This window comes from Chanodichthys erythropterus, chromosome 21, assembly GCF_024489055.1.
Source record: "Chanodichthys erythropterus isolate Z2021 chromosome 21, ASM2448905v1, whole genome shotgun sequence".
In the NCBI taxonomy this organism is placed as follows: Eukaryota; Metazoa; Chordata; class Actinopteri; order Cypriniformes; family Xenocyprididae; genus Chanodichthys; species Chanodichthys erythropterus.
This window is the reverse complement of record NC_090241.1, coordinates 3,347,701-3,366,124: the sequence shown is the minus strand read 5'-3', so window position 1 is coordinate 3,366,124 and position 18,424 is coordinate 3,347,701. Positions and strand designations below refer to the sequence as shown.

The window sequence follows — 18,424 nt, the reverse complement described above, 5'->3', positions numbered from 1 at the left end:
ATCTTACATATAGCCCCTTTAATTAATTTTTGAGCAAGTACATAAACAGTCAACTGTAATAATGTTTTATAATAAAATCGGTATTGGTAGATTTCCACGGGAAATTCGAGCGTGCCGCCGTTCGTCTTTGCATCATTACGTCACGTCTGTTTACATGAAGAACAAGTCCCAGCTAGTAGGCTATATCACATGTGAGGATGGCGGATCATTTATAGCCTTTTCTCACAGCAGCTGAAATAATTAAAGTTTTCATTTTGATGGTGGATTGTAATCAGAAAGGTCCAATCATGAGTGACAACTGGAGATTCACTCGTAGTTGAAAACAAAATACTTCGGACTGTGGAGTGGCTACAGAAACTGAAATTTACAGGTAACGCTAATATACACTAAATACCATAGATTGTAAATAAAGATGGACGACACGACGCCACTTCCTTCCATTGTAATGAACTGAATGTAAAACATTCAACGATGGGCGATGATGTTAAGCAAAAACGTCAGTTTGGAGCCTGCATGTAAAGAAGGAATCGTCAGTGGAGCCGGAGTCGGAACTGCGGTATCAAACTTCCGCCCAGACATCTGCATCATCAAGATCACCTATTTGTTTTATTATAAATGTTTATTAATGAACATTGTTTGTCTTCAAATAACTACAACACATCGGGATAGGTCAAAACATATCGCAATTGAGGTATTTTAAATTATACGCAATTTAAAATTCTACCTGTTTTTAGAGCAATAATATTTTTGAAACAGCAAATTCAGTAGATAAACTCAATAATATGCCAATAGAAACAACTCAAATGGTCCTGCCATTTTAAATCAAGTTGTACTAACGTTAAAGGAGATCAATTGCTGTAGACAGCTCTATAATTAAGAGTAGGCTATCATTAGTTTTGTCCTTCTAATTATTATTTTATACCCATAAAAATAATTAGTAGCTAACTGCCAGATAACGATCACCTGCTTTTCCCCGTCATGGCTAACGTTAGGCGTGTTATTTTATCTTAAAAGCTAATAACATTGATTAATTAGCTTATAAAGCCCACATTTAATGTTAACGAAATAAGCTCAGTGATCCGTCAGATCCTGTAGGTCGGTTAGTACAGTTTACTGCTGAACAACTCATTTTGTCGGCGTGTAATAACACAGAAATCGAAAATTAATAGTCAATAATCTTCAATCTCACCTCGAAGCTCGGGGAGAAGATCTCAATCACAACTGTCAATCATAACGACACGCCCTGTTTCTATTGTTAGCTTAAATCAAACTTATCACAAAAACAAACAATTGAACATATATCAGCATGATAATGATAGGAAAGTTTTATTTGAAGTGTAATTAATTTTTTTATTTTGACTCAAATCCCGTTCGTTTTTGCATGGAGAGGGCGAGGTTTATGACCTGTACTGCATCCAGCCACCAGAGGGCGATCAAAGAGCCTGAAGCTTCACTTTTCAGGCCATATGAGGCACACCCAAACGCTGATGTTGTTAATAATTTGAGAACAACGTATTACAATAATAATAATTTGCACAGTTTGATGTGATATGAGCTAAGCAATCGTTAGATTTAATCACCATTGGCAACGCAATTTATGCAATTTTTTTTTCTCAGTTGGTCAGAACAAAAATGGTAGACATGTTATTTACTTGTTCAGATGACATTTTCCAGTGAAAATATTTATTTTGGTCATACTTCCAAGACGTAGAATCTGTGATTCTTAAAGGGTTAGTTCACGCAAAAATGAAAATTCTGTCATTAATTACTCATCCTCATGTCGTTCTACACCCGTAAGACCTTCGTTAATCTTCAGAACACAAATTAAGATATTTTAGTTGAAATCCGATGACTCAGTGAGGCCTGCATAAGGAGCAATGACATTTCCTCTCTCAAGATCCATAAAGGTACTAAAAACGTATTTAAATCAGGTCATGTGAGTACAGTGGTTAAATATTAATATTATATATTATAAAGCGACGAGAATATTTTTGGTGCCCCAAAAAAAACAAAATAACGACTTCTACTTAAGTGATGGCCAATTTCAAAACACTGCTTCAGGAAGCTTCGGAGCGTTATGAATTAGCATGTCGAATCATGATTCAGATCGCGTGTCAAACCGCCAAACTGCTGAAATCAAGTGACTTTGGCACTCCGATCCGCTGATTCGACACGCTGATTCATAACGGTCCGAAGCTTCCTGAAGCAGTGTTTTGAAATTGGCCATCACTATATAAGTCGTTATTGTTTTTTTTTTGGCGCACCAAAAATATTCTTGTCGCTTTATAATATTAATATTGAACCACTTTACTCACATGAACCAATTTAAATATGTTTTTAGTAGCCTACCTTTATGGATCTTGAGATAGGAAATGTCATTGCTCCCTATGCAGGCCTCACTGAGCCATCAGATTTCAACTGAAATATCTTAATTTGTGGAACGGCATGAGTGTGAGTAACATGACTGGTGACTGACAGCAATATTAGATTCAGCCGTGCCGATGCACAACCCACGTAAAGATGATAATTCCGCAAATAACTGCAATTACAGGTTTCAAACAGAGATGGCGACAAAGAGGCAAAACTTACGGACTGCAGCTTTAAGCAAAATCACATGAGCAGGAGTGCTGAATAGCCCTGCAGCCTTGTGTCATAAATAAATAATCACAGCTGATATTCAGCAAGATTGTGAGTGAGATATTGCTCTTATACAACAGTTCTATAAACAAGTAATTAATACAAAGTAATTTATATTTCAGTAAAAAATCGATCTTTGCTTGGCTTTCACTCAGCACCGCTCACATTCTATGGATGGAAACAGCAGTCTTATACAAACAGTTAAACATCCCAGTATAGCTATTGCATACCAATATTCACAGATTTGAGTACTGTTGTTGTATAATAGTAAATATGATACTCAATCTCTAACAATAATATATTTTTAGGTACTTTTCTGTGGTTTGGCATCACAAATGTTACACTTAATCATTCCTCAAGCATTCAATTAGCTGATCAGAGTGACAGCTTAATAACTCTCCTATTCTCTGGCTCCATGGAACAAGGTCACCAGCAGGATTAAGACTAACCCTGCTAAAGGAGAGAGGAGAGAAGAAAGAGAATGAGCGTCACTAGGTTATGCAATACCTTGTTACTTTGCGTCGCCTCGTTACTCAGGCTTTGCTGGGTTACAGTTTAGTGGTCAAACTGAGAGGTTCCTGGAAAGATCACGGACGCACATAAATGAGATTCCTCAATGTGCCAAATGGACTGAATAGTCTGAATGTAAAGGCTGGAATACATTACACAACTTTTAAAATCTGAATATATTGTAAAACACTATATGCATCATACACTTGCTGACTTTGAAAAAGATTATAGAAAAAACTGGGCATTATACACTAAACGACTGAGGATCTCACACTACCAGACTTTTAAATCATGAGAACATAAATTAATGCAGAAACATGCATTGGAGACACATGACAAATGAAAAAAAATGTGTTCTAAAATCAGCTCAAAATATCAAACATGCTTGAAATTCTCTGACTAGATGTAATCATATGCTGCGTCCCAATCATAGACTGTAAAATATTCACATATTGTATTTGAAATTAGAATGTGTGTCCCAAATATGTTAAAATGAGAATTCCAAAGATACCCGGATGGTCTACTTTTTCCAGTTAGAATCTGAAGTGCAGAACCGTGAACTAATATTGCGCTGTGGACGAGGATTCGATTAGAACAAACATGAATAGTCCCTTTTCACATTTCCGGGTTTCTCAGAAGTGGAAGTCATCATAGTTGGGTAAACTTTTACAGTGGTGACTTTGTTAAATATATTTTTTGTGTTTCCATTTGCACAAATAGCAAAAGAAAAACTCCACAATAGTGTTTTCATAATTTTCAAAAAGAGGAAAAAATAGAGAGCGATTGATAACGGCAGGTAGAACATGTGATTTTTACTGTCACTTTTGCGTTATAAACACCCTCACAGCAGCATTAACTATTTTTTTGTAATTTGATGCAACGGTAATATAATACTAGCCTAAGTGTTATAAATGTACATACATTTTTTTAAACTTTTGAATTAAATGAAGGTTTTTGATGAAAACATTCCAGGATTATTCTCCTTATAGTGTACTTGACTGGACTCCAAACGGTTGAAGGTCAAAATTACAGTTTCAGTGCAGCTTCAAAGGGCTTTAAATGATCCCAGACGAGGAATAAGGGTCTTATCTAGAGCAACGATCGGTCATTTTCTAAAAAAATACAACTGTATATGCTTTATAAAAACAAATTATCGCCTTGCACATGCTTCTGCTTTCTGTATTCTTCAAAAAGCTTATGCTGTATGTCCTACGCCTTCCCTATTCAACTTACGTAACGAACGCCGCACCAGTTCCATTTTTTTCCGATGCATTTGGTCATTAACTTTTAAATGCATTATTATGTAAACATGAGGAGAGTTCTCTGCATGAAAGACCCATGACTGGAAGATCAACGTGCGAATACATTTCTCTCTGAAGCGGTAGGAAATTAAATTTAATTGAATGTGGAAGATTTTAACTGTGACAAGATAACTGACAGGGCAGTTTAAACGGTGGCACGTAACTAAGCGACAGAGCGTCAGTTAAAAACCAAATTGTCCCAAAAATCATACTCTTCTGCTACACACTTTTTTTCTCAAAAACAGTACATACTTTTAGTGCATAATAGGTGACACACTGATGGTCTGAAACAAAAAAAGGCCATCATACACTAGGTAACCGTGATTTTTCCAAGCAAGACATGTTCCTGGATCAACAGAGTTAGGAACATGAGGCCTGCATAGGGAGCAATGACATTTCCTCTCTCAAGATCCATTAATGCACTAAAAACATATTTAAATCAGTTCATGTGAGTACAGTGGTTCAATATTAATATTATAAAGCGACGAGAATATTTTTGGTGCGCCAAAAAAACAAAATAATGACTTATATAGTGATGGCCGATTTCAAAACACTGCTTCAGGAAGCTTCGGAGCACAAATGAATCAGTGTGTCGAATCAGCGGTTCGGAGTGCCAAAGTCACGTGATTTCAGCAGTTTGACACGCGATCCGAATCATGATTCGACACAGAAGAATCATAACACTCTGAATCTTCCTGAAACAGTGTTTTGAAATCGGACATCACTAAATAATTTTTTTTTTTTTTGGCACACCAAAAATATTCTTGTCGCTTTATAATATTAATATTGAACCACTGTCCTCACATGAACTGATTTAAATATGTTTTTAGTACATTAATGGATCTCGAGAGAGGAAATGTCATTGCTCCCTATGCAGGCCTCACTGAGCCATCGGATTTCAACAAAAATATCTTAATTTGTGTTCTGAAAATGAACGAAGGTCTTATGGGTGTGGAACGACAGGAGGGTGAGTAGACAGAATTTTCATTTTGGGTGAACTAACCCTTTAAGTAGAATTTAATGACCGTCATAACGCTGTTCATTTACCCCAGATATGTTCTCAAAGTAGAGGTGGCTATAAATGAGACAAAAACCAAACAAACCATATCCAAAAAGAACCATATCTGTTTATGGACGTTTATTTATCCTGTACCTTGTAGTTTAGAAAATACAGATCTGTAATTGTACACCAAAACTGTACTTGAAAATTCTTAATGAAAGAAATTGTCTTCAAAAGACAATGAAACAACAGTTTTATCCACAGTGAAACAGAACTAGGGGTCTGTTGTACCCAGGACAGACAAGCAAGGTTGACAGTGAAGGTGGAAAGAGCTAGGGGGATTCATGCTATGCTTGTTTACTACTGAACAGTGATCAGATGGCCTTGCTGTAATCCTTTGGTAAACAGTTAAAGGTCGCACAAGCATGACTGATCCTGAATCAGTAATCAGCCTCGATTTCCCCCTATATCAAGAGCTTGCTTTCAATTTCACACACACCACTGTACAAAAAGAACAGATTAGAAGTGATAAAAGTCTGTTGTACAGCTTATACAATGCAATTCTGCTTTTGCAAAAATATACTCATAATATACATAGATTTCACTTTTTTCAATTCCCCAGCGCAGTTTTTGCCCATTCTACCCCAGCCCATATCCATAAAAATCACATTACAAAAGCAGTTGAAATAACCATTTCTGAACAGTTATAAAGCATTTTACTTGGCCAGCTGGAGAAAAATTGTGCATTTATCCAGATTATAATCAAAGCTATATACACTCTGATAATGACAACAGCCTGAGGTGCATCATTATGCATTGTCAAAAGTCTAAAAATCTCACTGAAGCAGAGCATTAAAAAAAAAAAAAAAAAAGACACCAGGCCCAATACACAAAGAAAGCAGTGCACAAAAGCCATATTTTAAAATATACACTTATTTATATATCTATATATATATAAAATTAAAGGTTATACTGAAAAATACTGTTGTGTCCCTTTACGTTTTTTGTTTTTTTTGTGTGTTGTTGTTGGTAAATTTAAAAAAGCAGACATTTTTCCAACCTGTGTAAGTAAACAAAATGAACAATAAAAATGCGGCAAGAAAGTCTAGAGACTTTTCAGCAGGCTTTACAGATTCTTCATTGGAGTGATTACAGTTTGACGTGAGCTGCATTTGGAGTGCGAGGATGCATTTTAGAGTTCTGGTCCGCTCGGCCGTAGCGAAGCAGTTCAGAAAGCGTAATTTTCAGGAAAGGACGGCCCAACTAAGCACTGGTCCCTGGCTTCTGCTGGATAACTACAGCTTCTGTTAGTCTCATCAAAGTGTGAGAGAGGAACGGTGTCATCCTCAGGAACCTGCAGCCCGTCGGGGTCAACCTTCAGACTGGGCCTCTGGTTGTCAGGGAATGCCATGGAGAAGAGTGCATCTGGATCACACACAAACTTGTACACATACCGCTCTCCAGCAACCTGTATGTGAACGAGAAAGATAAAGGTTTTAGAAAATCTTGTTTGGAAAAAGCTGATATGCTTTGATGGGGTGGACTTTACTAACTACAGCCAATGAGGGAACTACAATCTAATCATTAAGGGATTGAAAGAAGAAAAATGACATTGGAACGTGAACGTGCCTTTACCTTCTGCATGATGCCCTTCTCATAGTAGTAACGCAGGGAGCGGCTCAGCTTGTCATAATTCATCGCGGGCCTGTTCTTCTGGATACCCCAACGGCGAGCAACCTATTGAAAATGTGGGTGTTAATTCTGCTAGTCGGCTGGTCTACAAAGTCATTTGCTTTCATAACACACTCACCTCCTCTGGTTCAATGAGTTTAAACTCAAGCCCACGGCCAGTCCAAGCAATGAAGTGGCTGTTGGATGGGTCATCCAGCAGAGTGACCAGGAACTGCCAGAGTTGCAGAGACCCCCTTCGCTGATATGGAGGACCCTCCCGGAAACCTCCACCCTCCTGCTTCAGCTTTCCCTCCAGGCGGTCTGGGACCACACATGCATCATCATAATAGAGGTGGGATTCTCCATCATACCCAAAACCTGCAGTCGACAGCCAGAGAAAGAGAGAGATTTTAATATGGACAGTCTGAGAAAGAAATGTCATTAAAACATAAGACTAATCAGAAGCTGTTGCTTAATAAAACATCTGCACTTCAAAGAAATTATAGAAGAAAAAGTCTCACCCTCACTGCTGGTGCCATAGAAATTTGCTGATTTGCCAAAAGATGACTGGCAATTCTGTACTTCTGCAAGACAAGAAGATCAGAATTGAGAAGATTATAAAAATCACATTAATAATACATACATACACACTTATAGGAATTCCCAATTTCCATGAAAAAATAAAAATAAAAAATTATATACAATATAAATTTGGGGAGTTATTAAATTATTAATTATAATTATTAAAATAATTTAAAAATATATAATATAATATAATTTGGGAGTTCAAGTTTTTAAAAACTATAATATAATATAATATAATATAATATAATATAATATAATATAATATAATATAATATAATATAATATAATATAATATAATATAATTAATATAATAATATGGGAGTTCCAGTTTTTAAAAATTATAATATAATATAATATAATATAATATAATATAATATAATATAATATAATATAATATAATATAATATAATATAATATAATATATTCTATTCTATTCTATTCTATAATATAATATAAATATATTGTTTTATTTTGTATTGTATATTTTTAAAATTATTTTTAAAACTTGAACTCACAAATTTAATAGAATAGAATAGAATAGAATAATTTGGGAGTTCAAGTTTTAAAAATATTTTAAAAAGTATACAATGTAATATAATACAATATAATGTAAAATTTGGAATTTCAAGTTTATCAGAGTTCTACTGTGCTACTGGGAATTTCGCTTCAGGGCAAAAGATTTCCACATGCAGATTTCATCTTGAGTTTACAAATTTGGCAAGTTGACCAAGAGAAAGTGACTTCTGTGTGAGCTTTCATATGTGGCTAAACTCCTGACACTGGACCTTTCGCTTGTGTTGCTATTATGACAGTTTCACAACCAACAGACCTAGTGGGAGCTAAAAGGTTCTCATTACATCACTACATGCTTCACAGGGACTGAATCCCAAATCTCAGAGATTTACACCCACCCGAGTCAAAGCCGAAGTCTCTGGGCTCTTGTTTGATTGACAGTTGGTGGATCAATGGTGCACGAGGAGGTCCCATGTTTTGCACACCCTGCTCATTGTAACGAGGATCCACCATTTCCTTTTTGAATCCCTGCGGAGGCATTGGCACCAATGGCTCTGACATCTGCCGGTGATAAGGGGGGCGGCTGTGTCGGGGAAAATGGCCGCGGTTCTGCGGGGGGTAAGGTGTCTGACAACGGCCATCGGACTGTGGGAACGGCAGACAGGGCTCGGAAAGCTGCCGATGGAACCTAACGAGATGAAGAGTAAGAGAAAGGGGGGGAAGAAAGAGGAAAAAAGACATGAGAAAGCATTATTAACAACATTGAGATCATGAGCTTCACATCAAAGGGATAAGCCTTTTTTTCCATTAGTTAAACCTGAAGACTTGAATGGGATAAACATAGAACTGCTTTCCAGGTCAGTGTGGCATCTTTAACAAGATAAAACCCAATGAAAGGCTCAACCTGAGCTGATTACAGTACTTTTAACATGCACGAGCAGCTCAAGCTGAAGGCAAAGATAGAAACGAGGTTAGAAATCGAACACCGTGACCCAAAAAAATGAAGTGTCGTAAAGAAAAACCACCTAGTAATAAATTGCAAGATGTCATATATTCATACCTGTGGTCTGTGCTGTAGGAGGCATCTGGGTGATTAACAGGTGGGCAGGGCACAGCAAACGGTGGGCTTTGACTGTGGAGTGGAGTCTGTGCTCTCTGATGTGGTGGGGTAGAACTGTGGTTGTGGACAGGTAGTAGTGGCAGTCCTTGTGTCTGAGTTTGGGCTGGTGGCATCGCTCTTTTTTGCACATGATGCGTTGCTGTGCTGGTGGAGGAGCCGAAGGGTGATGCCGGTGTAGAAGGAGGAGTCAGTGGCTTGTTGAAAGAAAATGGCTTTCTGTCGAAGGCACTAAAATTGACAAAATACAAATAAAGCATGAGCGAGAGGGAATATGGGAAGGGAAAGATGGGGAAAGGATGAGGAAATGTATACCTGTAGTTATATAGGCACTTCTCTCCATATGGAGAGAGTCTCTGCTCTTGTCCACAGGGGGAAAATTCCCTGCTTGGGCTCAGTTCCCTCTTTACTTTAGTTTGAAGAGGTCCATGGAACATCACTAGAGAAACAAAGTTTTTCCATTTAAATTTATGTGGCACAAATACAGTCTACATTAACTAAAATGTCAAAATAAAAATACAGTTCTTTGACTGGGAACCTAACTATGGAAGTTTGTTTCCGCCACTGAATAAAAAAGATAATTGCGACTTTTTCTCTCGCAATTCTGACTTTTTTTCCTCGCAATTGCGAGTTTACATTTTGCAATTAATTTCTCAGAATTGCGTTATATAAACTCGCATTTCCGAGTTATAAAGTCAGAATTGCATGATATAGTCACAATTGCGAGTTATGAAGTCAGAATTGTATGATAGTCGCAATTGCGAGTTATGAAGTCAGAATTGCATGATATAGTCGCAATTGCAAGTTATGAAGTCAGAATTGCATGATATAGTCGCAATTGCAAATTATGAAGTCAGAATTGCATGATATAGTCGCAATTGCAAGTTATGAAGTCAGAATTGTATGATAGTCGCAATTGCGAGTTATGAAGTCAGAATTGTATGATATAGTCGCAGTTGCAAGTTATGAAGTCAGAATTGTATGATAGTCGCAATTGCGAGTTATGAAGTCAGAATTGTATGATAGTCGCAATTGCAAGTTATGAAGTCAGAATTGTATGATAGTCGCAATTGCGAGTTATGAAGTCAGAATTGTATGATAGTCGCAATTGCGAGTTATGAAGTCAGAATTGCATGATATAGTCGCAATTGCGAGTTATGAAGTCAGAATTGCATGATATAGTCGCAATTGCGAGTTATGAAGTCAGAATTGTATGATATAGTCGCAATTGCAAGTTATGAAGTCAGAATTGTATGATAGTCGCAATTGCGAGTTATGAAGTCAGAATTGTATGATAGTCACAATTGCGAGTTATGAAGTCAGAATTGCATGATATAGTCGCAATTGCAAATTATGAAGTCAGAATTGCATGATATAGTCGCAATTGCGAGTTATGAAGTCAGAATTGTATGATATAGTCGCAGTTGCAAGTTATGAAGTCAGAATTGTATGATAGTCGCAATTGCGAGTTATGAAGTCAGAATTGTATGATAGTCGCAATTGCGAGTTATGAAGTCAGAATTGTATGATAGTCGCAATTGCGAGTTATGAAGTCAGAATTGCATGATATAGTCGCAATTGCAAGTTATGAAGTCAGAATTGCATGATATAGTCGCAATTGCAAATTATGAAGTCAGAATTGCATGATATAGTCGCAATTGCAAGTTATGAAGTCAGAATTGTATGATAGTCGCAATTGCGAGTTATGAAGTCAGAATTGTATGATAGTCGCAATTGCGAGTTATGAAGTCAGAATTGCATGATATAGTCGCAATTGCAAATTATGAAGTCAGAATTGCATGATATAGTCGCAATTGCAAGTTATGAAGTCAGAATTGCATGATATAGTCGCAATTGCAAGTTATGAAGTCAGAATTGCATGATATAGTCGCAATTGCGAGTTATGAAGTCAGAATTGCATGATATAGTCGCAATTGCGAGTTATGAAGTCAGAATTGCATGATATAGTCGCAATTGCGAGTTATGAAGTCAGAATTGCATGATATAGTCGCAATTGCGAGTTATGAAGTCAGAATTGCATGATATAGTCGCAATTGCGAGTTATGAAGTCAGAATTGAGAGTTATAAACTTCCAATTCTGGAGAAAAAGTTTTTTCTCCCTTAGAATTGGACTTACAATTGTGAGAAAAAAAGTCGCAATTATCTTGTATTTTTTATTCCGTTGTGGAAACAACATACCTAACCTAGTATGTTTCTGGGGATAAATATTAAGCACTGAACTACTGGAACTACTTATTTTAAAAGGGGGAGGAAAAAAGGCCTTTCCCTCTAGAAAAGGAGGCTGCAAGTCAGAACTCGCAGACTATCACGTGATTCCTATGGAAAAAAGGGCCCCACTGCCCAGCTGTGGTGAAAGAGGGGCCTGTGAGAGCTACAGGCACGATGCCAGATAAGAGGAATTGTGCCAGACAAACACACACATACCCTCTCACACACAATTTCTATGCAAACACATCCATGTGCATTCACGTTCTACAATAAACACCATTGACACCATAGAAAGTGCACACAATTAAGACTTATTCAGAGCCAAATGGGAAGAAAAACTAACAAGGGAAACAGCCAGAGCACTGTTCACCGGCACATAATAACCAGTGTGTGTGTGCGCCGAGGATCCAGCCCCATTAAAATGTCACCAAGCTGGAGGCTGCCATGAGTTACAGCACCGCAGCGACACACTGGGCCTCACATGTGTGCATGCACACACACACACACACACACACACACACACATACACACACAAACATCTTTAACTCATGCCTAGGAATCAGGTTTGGCACAGAAACTCTTGAGAAAAAAAAAAAAAAAAACTAACTATTTTTTTTTGTTTCAAGGGGGAAGGTATGCTTTATAATGTCAATAGCAAATTATCCAATCATAATAATTTGTGCAGCATAAATAAAATGTTTTTCTTATGCCAGGAGTTTCTATAATTCATTAAGACAAGTTCTATATGCTATTCTACAACCAACCCCACTTCCTTGTTACATGAATATTCAAAAGGTACTCACAGTTATCCGACTGGAAATCTGGAACAAACTGTTCGTCATCAGGTACCTGGGCTGCACATGGAGAAGGAAAACAATTTATATTGACTGACTTGCTTCAGACCTGTTCAGAGTCAGTGAATAAAGGCATGTAATATTTAACACGAATATAAATAATTTGTATGTTTATTTATATGTATGCTGTATTGTCTTATCCCATTTGCATGGGGCCCCAGAGATCAAGCACTGAGATGATGCATTAACCACCAAGTTGTGTTTTAACAGTAGTTATGAAACGTAATCCATAACCTAGAGCTGCTGCCGTACCTTCTGCTATCCAAATCTCTTGTAGCTGGCTGAGATCTTGAAAGAGCTCTGTGGAACAAAATGATTGATTTGTGAATACACAGGCTCATTTGTTTGGGCATGGGTTAAATGATGTGGATGTTCATTTGTTTACCCTCAGTATCCTGTGCCAGCTCAGTATCAACAAACTTCCTTTTTCGGTCATTGAAAGGCCTGCAAGATGGTTCCTGCATGTGAGACTTCTGTAAAATGAGAAATAATGAACCTTTGAACAAGTGATCATTGTGTACAGCCATCCACACTGATGGATATTCTGCAGTAAAATATCAGAATTACAGTCACAAAAGTGAAGAAAATGAGGCATGACAAGTTAAAGCAGAGACGTACACTGGGGGGCACCATGAAAGGGACCTGCTGGTCGTAAAACCCGTCCATGTCGCTTGCTTCTCACTGCGGCCTAAGGGGCTGCAGCAGGAGGGAAAACGGGAATAAACAGGGATAAAGGGGGGGTGGGCCCACGGGTGATATCGTCGCCTGTCGGAAGAAGAGCCGAGAAAAGTGGCACTTAGAGTAAGACAAGCACTCTGTCAGGATCTGATGCAGCTGTCACTGATCGTCCCGGGTCCTGACAGTTCAGGACCAACTGTCCCTTTGATCTGTGAAAACTTCAGCTAGCGTGTTTGTTTGTGTAACACTCACTCTCAGCTCCTGCTCGGATGAAGTGTGCTGCATTAGTGCAGGACGCTTACACTCGCTCACCCTCTTCTCTCTCCCTCACACACACACACTTTAAGGCTCACGGTACAGATGGGGGTCCTTACATAACCATACAGTACCATCTGTTGCCCATGAGACTATCCAAGAGACTATAAGAATCTAAAGTGATCATTTAAAAAAAGCAGCAATGTTTATTAAAGCAAATAAGGATAGTTCACCCAAAAAATATATATTTTTATCCATTTACTCACCCTCAAGTTGTTCCAAACCCGTATAGATTTTTGTTCTGCTGCACATGTAACCACTCCAGTTCTAAATGCTCACTTAAAGCAGGACTCGAACCCGACTTGAACCCATCGCTAGAGCGCTTCTTGAGATCAGGGGAGTGAGGTTTAAATGCACAGCTCATGTCCGTTACACTCACCCCCCTAAACCTCACTCCCATCCGGGTCACGGCACCAACGCAACCCTTCCTGTTCGAACCTCCCACTCTAAGTGGGACTCGAACCCTGAAGAAGCCTAAATACCGCAGCCTCTAACGTCAGTCGCTAGAGCGCCTCTTGAGATCAGGGGAGTGAGGTTTACGCGCACAGCTCTTAACGTCTGTTGCACGCACAAAAGAAGAAATTTGGAAGAATGTTTGTACCCAGGCAGATCACAGTTACTACAATGACTATGGTAGTCAAAGGGGGACGAGATCTGCTTGGGTACAAACATTCTTCCAAATATATTCTTTTGTGCACAAAGATACGGGTTTGGAACAACTTTAATTTCTGGGTGAACTATCCCTTTAAATAGTGGAATAAAATAGCGAAGCCTAAGCGGTTCCTCACGCTTCATCACACACGTGTGTTTATTTTCCCTGACGCAAGTGTTCAGGCCATAAAATCGTATTACAGCCGCGAGGCCAAGAAAACACCTCACCACCTAACCTCCCTGGACCAAGAACTAATTAAACATCCATCGCTTAACATTATTGCTTCCTGAAGCTTATCAGACCTTTATAAAACAGGAGGAACGTGCGTCTGCACTTTTCATTCTGAAAAAGAAGAGTTTGTGCTTTTATTGGCGATAATAAAGGCAGCCAGCGGAAGCTATAGTTGTTGAATAAGTAAAACGAGATTATAGCATTACAACAGCGAGTTAACAGGTATAAGAGCGAGTTCAAGAAGTTCAATCCCTTCCCCCCCAGCGCCCATTATCGCCGCGCGCTCCCCCTCCCTCCCCTCGGACGCTTGTTTTTCTCAATGAAGTGAAATTTGATCCTTCGTGCGCGCTACCCAAAAGAACCTCAGCCGTTCCATTCATAAAAACACCAAACGCGCGTGAAGCACTTCGCCAAACCGCATATGGATTGCGCAGAGAGCAAACTGCAATTGTGTTTAAGTTTAAAACAAGCTTCATAAAGTACAGAGAAAACAAACCACTTGGAAATGGTTGCGCACAAAGAAAATGGCGTGCGAGCCAGCAAAACTAAACGCTGCGTTTTAAGTAATTCAACTTTTTATAAAAAATAAAAGCAGAAAATGAAACTTGCATTGGCTCACAATTAAACAATACAAAGCTAAAGCAGAGTGTAAAATATACTCACCCAACGGTGGTTAAATCCTTTGCTTTTACAAAAAAAGAGTGATCTGATAAATCCCAGAGAGAAAAACAGCCAGTGTTTGCGAGCACTAATGGGTATCGCGCTCAGCCTCAGCTTGACGCGACTGAAATTTTCTCAATGGACTCGCCTGCTTTTCCAAGAGCATCGGCTTAACGCTGGGAATCACACTCATTGGCTAGTCCCCACGACATTCAAGCGATTTACCAATAGCTGTCTCCTCATTACCTATGCGAGTATAAGGCTGTAGTCAGCCAATCAGAGCAGGGCTCTCTCCTGTTTTTATGAATGACTGGGTTTCATTCAACAACCAGATGTTTCTCCACCGCAAAGAGACTTTTAAAGGGCCAGAAGCGAAACGAGAGTGAATGTCCAACTGAGGCTCTAAACTTGCGCGGCCGATCTGAATTATATTCTAAGCGATTTCCTAAAATATAATTTCAGCGTAATAAGTAAAGACTGCGAGTTTAGGCTATATGCAAAATGTTAAAACCTCAGATTCCAAATCAAAACCAAAACTAGTTTTTTTTTATTTTATTTTGTTATCATTCATTAGAAATTAAATAACAATGTAAAAGAGAGAACATGTTTAGAGTCTAATTCAGCTATTGCTTTTTCAGTGTGAATATTGACTGGGCTCCGAAAGCCACTGACCTCTATCTTGGGTGACAGAAGAGTGGACGTGTCACTCTAGACAATGACTGGAATCCATTGTGATAATCATATTCTTACCAAAACATTTCCCAACAACATGTTTGTTTTTGCTCACTCCCTACAGCCAATGCACAGATCACTTATATTCACACAAGGTTTTAAAACAAACAAATGAATATACTTAAAGGGTTAGTTCACCCCAAAATGAATATTCTGTCTTTAATTTCTCACCCTCATGTCGTTCCACACCCGTAAGACCTTCGTTCATCTTTAGAACACAAATTAAGATATCTTTGATTTCCTTCCATTGACTGCCTTTGAATCGAGTAGTTTAGTCCAAATTTTCTGAAGAGCCCTGCACATGACATGCGAGGAAAAAAAGTATATTGTGCGCACGATTTAGCAAATCCAGGGAATGAATTAGTAAATTGTGCGCTAGATATAATATAACCCAAGGGAATGACTTAGTAAATCATGTGCAAATTGAGGGAACAAATTAGCAAGTCATGTGCATGATATATAAATCGAGGGAACGACTTAGTAAATCGTGCGTGCAATTTAGCCTACTATTTTTTTCCTGCATGTCATGTGCGGGGCTCCGTACGATTGCTTGTTATGATGAACAGATTTAATTTAGGCTTTACTTGCATGTAAACATTGATCTGCAAACATAAACAGAACCAAACAAACCTCTTCCGGAAGTTCAAACGTGCCGCGTAACCAATGAGGCTCATTCTCGTGGGTTACGCAGCACGTTTGAGCTTCCGCACGAGGTTTGAGCTTCTGCTTATGTTCGCTGATCAATAGGTGCGTCCCAATTCGCATACTCATGCAGTATTCTATGATGTTTTTAAGTATAAATAGTGTGAGTAGTGCATTCCTACTGAAAGTTCCAAAAAGAAAAAGTGCATTTTAAAAACCCGGATGATGCACTAAATTAACGAAAAAAAAACGAAGTGTGGAATGTTGGACACTTCATGCACTCAACTGTCGCAGCTTTAATTACATTGCAGAGGGGGGATCAGACTCTGATGTTTAATGACAAAATAAACATACAATTCACACACTACATGGATGAGTACATAGTGCAGAAGTACATAGTGTATAGTGCATCATTTGGGACACACTAATGTTTACATTCGAGTAAAAGCCTAAATTAAATCTGTTCGTCATAACAAGCAATCGATTCTCTTCAGAAAATTTGGACTAAACTACTCGATTCATGTGGATTAGTTTTCCGATCTCTTTATGAAGTTTTTGAAGCGTCAAAGTGGAAGTTACAAAGGCAGTCAATGGAAGGAAATCTGACAGCATTCTGTCATCAGAAATATCTTAATTTGTGTTCCAAAGAAGAACGAAGGTCTTACGGGTGTGGAACGACATGAGGATGAGTAATTAATGACAGATATTTCATTTTGGGGTACACTAACCCTTTAAATGATCATGGCACCATAACTATATCCCCAATAGGGAGGCCGATTATAAAATCAGTGTTGCTGCCTGCTGGGAAACTCCACTGAGAGAGAACACTTTGTTGTCTGATCTATTATTCATGCCTGTTCCTCAAAGAAACATCTGCACATCAGACAGTGATGTCTGATCTCTGGTTCCCCCTGCCTATAGGTTACAACCTTAAAAACTTCAAAGCTAATACATGTCTACTCGACTACACTTATAATTAAATTTTGAAAGAAATGGTGCATATCATCACAAATAATCATCTGATCTCAAATGCATTACTGTATTACTTCATTTATGGGAGGCCATAGAAGAATGAACACTTTCAGGCTATGCAATGCATCGTGGAGAAGGTTTCTATTTGAAGAAAAGAAAGTATTCACTACTAAAATGTTTGTGAGTTGTTTATGCTGTCTACATTGGACTTGAAATGGAAAAAGCACTTATAAAGGTGCTGGAAGTCTCTAAACCAACAAGTCCCAAAAACTGACAAACACAGTCTGCTCAAGCAATTAATCATCGGTCTTTTGTGAACAATAAAACATTCACAGCAGGGTGGAAAGAGTGTAGCTTCAAAACCTTCAAAATCTGCAGTTTAGTGTCAGCTAACATGTAGGTTCTCATACTTTTTCTTGTAATTGTAGATTAGGGTAAATTCGTCTAACTTGTTCACTGATATGGTTTATTAGACAAAATGTGTGTGCAAGAATAAAAAAAGGCACACACTCCTGCTGCGTCGATGGCAACATGAATGTTACACCCCTCTGTAAATAGGTGAGTCATCTTTCAGCCCTCTCTCTCTCTCTCACACACACACACACACACACACACACACACACACACACACACACACACACACACACACACACACACACACACACACACACACACACACACACACACACACACACACACACACACACACACACACACACACACACACACACACACACACACACACACACACACACACACTCCTGCCCAAGAAGAAAGAAAAGGAGCCTACAGACGTATAAACAGTAAGAGGAATGTAAGCAAGCACATACTCATTTAGTGATGTCTACTCTATACAACTTCATTAGGCTGTAATAGTTACACATGAACAGAGTTGGCAAAATGACAACTTTTATCAAGGAGATATGTTAAGAAATCCCATAAACATCACAGTCAGGACAAAATGTCTCCTTGGCTCCTTTCATGAAAGCTTTGTGGTGTTGATATTTGCCTCTCAACTGTGATTCTTAAAGTTGGCATGACATGAAAATTCACCCTTCATTTTTTTTCTAAATGCATGTTATTGATCTCATTATAAACAATTTGTCTATGCATATGTATTATTTT

The 18,424-nt window shown here is 38.4% G+C and overlaps 1 protein-coding gene across 3 annotated transcripts; it reads right to left on the bottom strand.

The window, feature by feature from the left end:
* Positions 1-5,585: 5,585 nt before the first annotated feature.
* Positions 5,586-15,083, bottom strand: etv5b (ETS variant transcription factor 5b). 3 transcript variants are annotated; one of them, XM_067373220.1, is made up of 12 exons: positions 14,957-15,083; positions 13,036-13,182; positions 12,803-12,890; positions 12,670-12,717; positions 12,367-12,417; positions 9,650-9,773; positions 9,278-9,565; positions 8,616-8,905; positions 7,641-7,703; positions 7,259-7,497; positions 7,078-7,185; positions 5,586-6,916 (listed from the first exon to the last, which is right to left on the bottom strand). In XM_067373220.1, the coding sequence occupies exons 2-12, from the start codon at positions 13,081-13,083 to the stop codon at positions 6,677-6,679; spliced, it is 1,587 nt and encodes a 528-aa protein (XP_067229321.1). In that variant the 5' UTR covers positions 13,084-13,182; positions 14,957-15,083; the 3' UTR covers positions 5,586-6,676. The 3 variants fall into 3 exon arrangements, with proteins under 3 accessions (XP_067229321.1, XP_067229322.1, XP_067229323.1); XM_067373221.1 differs by having other exon boundaries at positions 7,084-7,185; XM_067373222.1 differs by lacking the exon at positions 13,036-13,182 and having other exon boundaries at positions 14,957-15,072.
* Between the last annotated feature and the right edge of the window lie 3,341 nt (positions 15,084-18,424).

Excerpts from the sequence above, each read along its gene's own strand:
- etv5b (XM_067373220.1), bottom strand. The coding sequence starts at position 13,083 with ATGGACGGGTTTTACGACCAGCAGGTCCCTTTCATGGTGCCCCCCAGT. Across the intron at positions 7,498-7,640 it reads CTATGGCACCAGCAGTGAGG|GTTTTGGGTATGATGGAGAA; the intron begins GTGAGACTTTTT and ends TGTCGACTGCAG. Across the intron at positions 7,186-7,258 it reads AACTCATTGAACCAGAGGAG|GTTGCTCGCCGTTGGGGTAT; the intron begins GTGAGTGTGTTA and ends CATTTTCAATAG.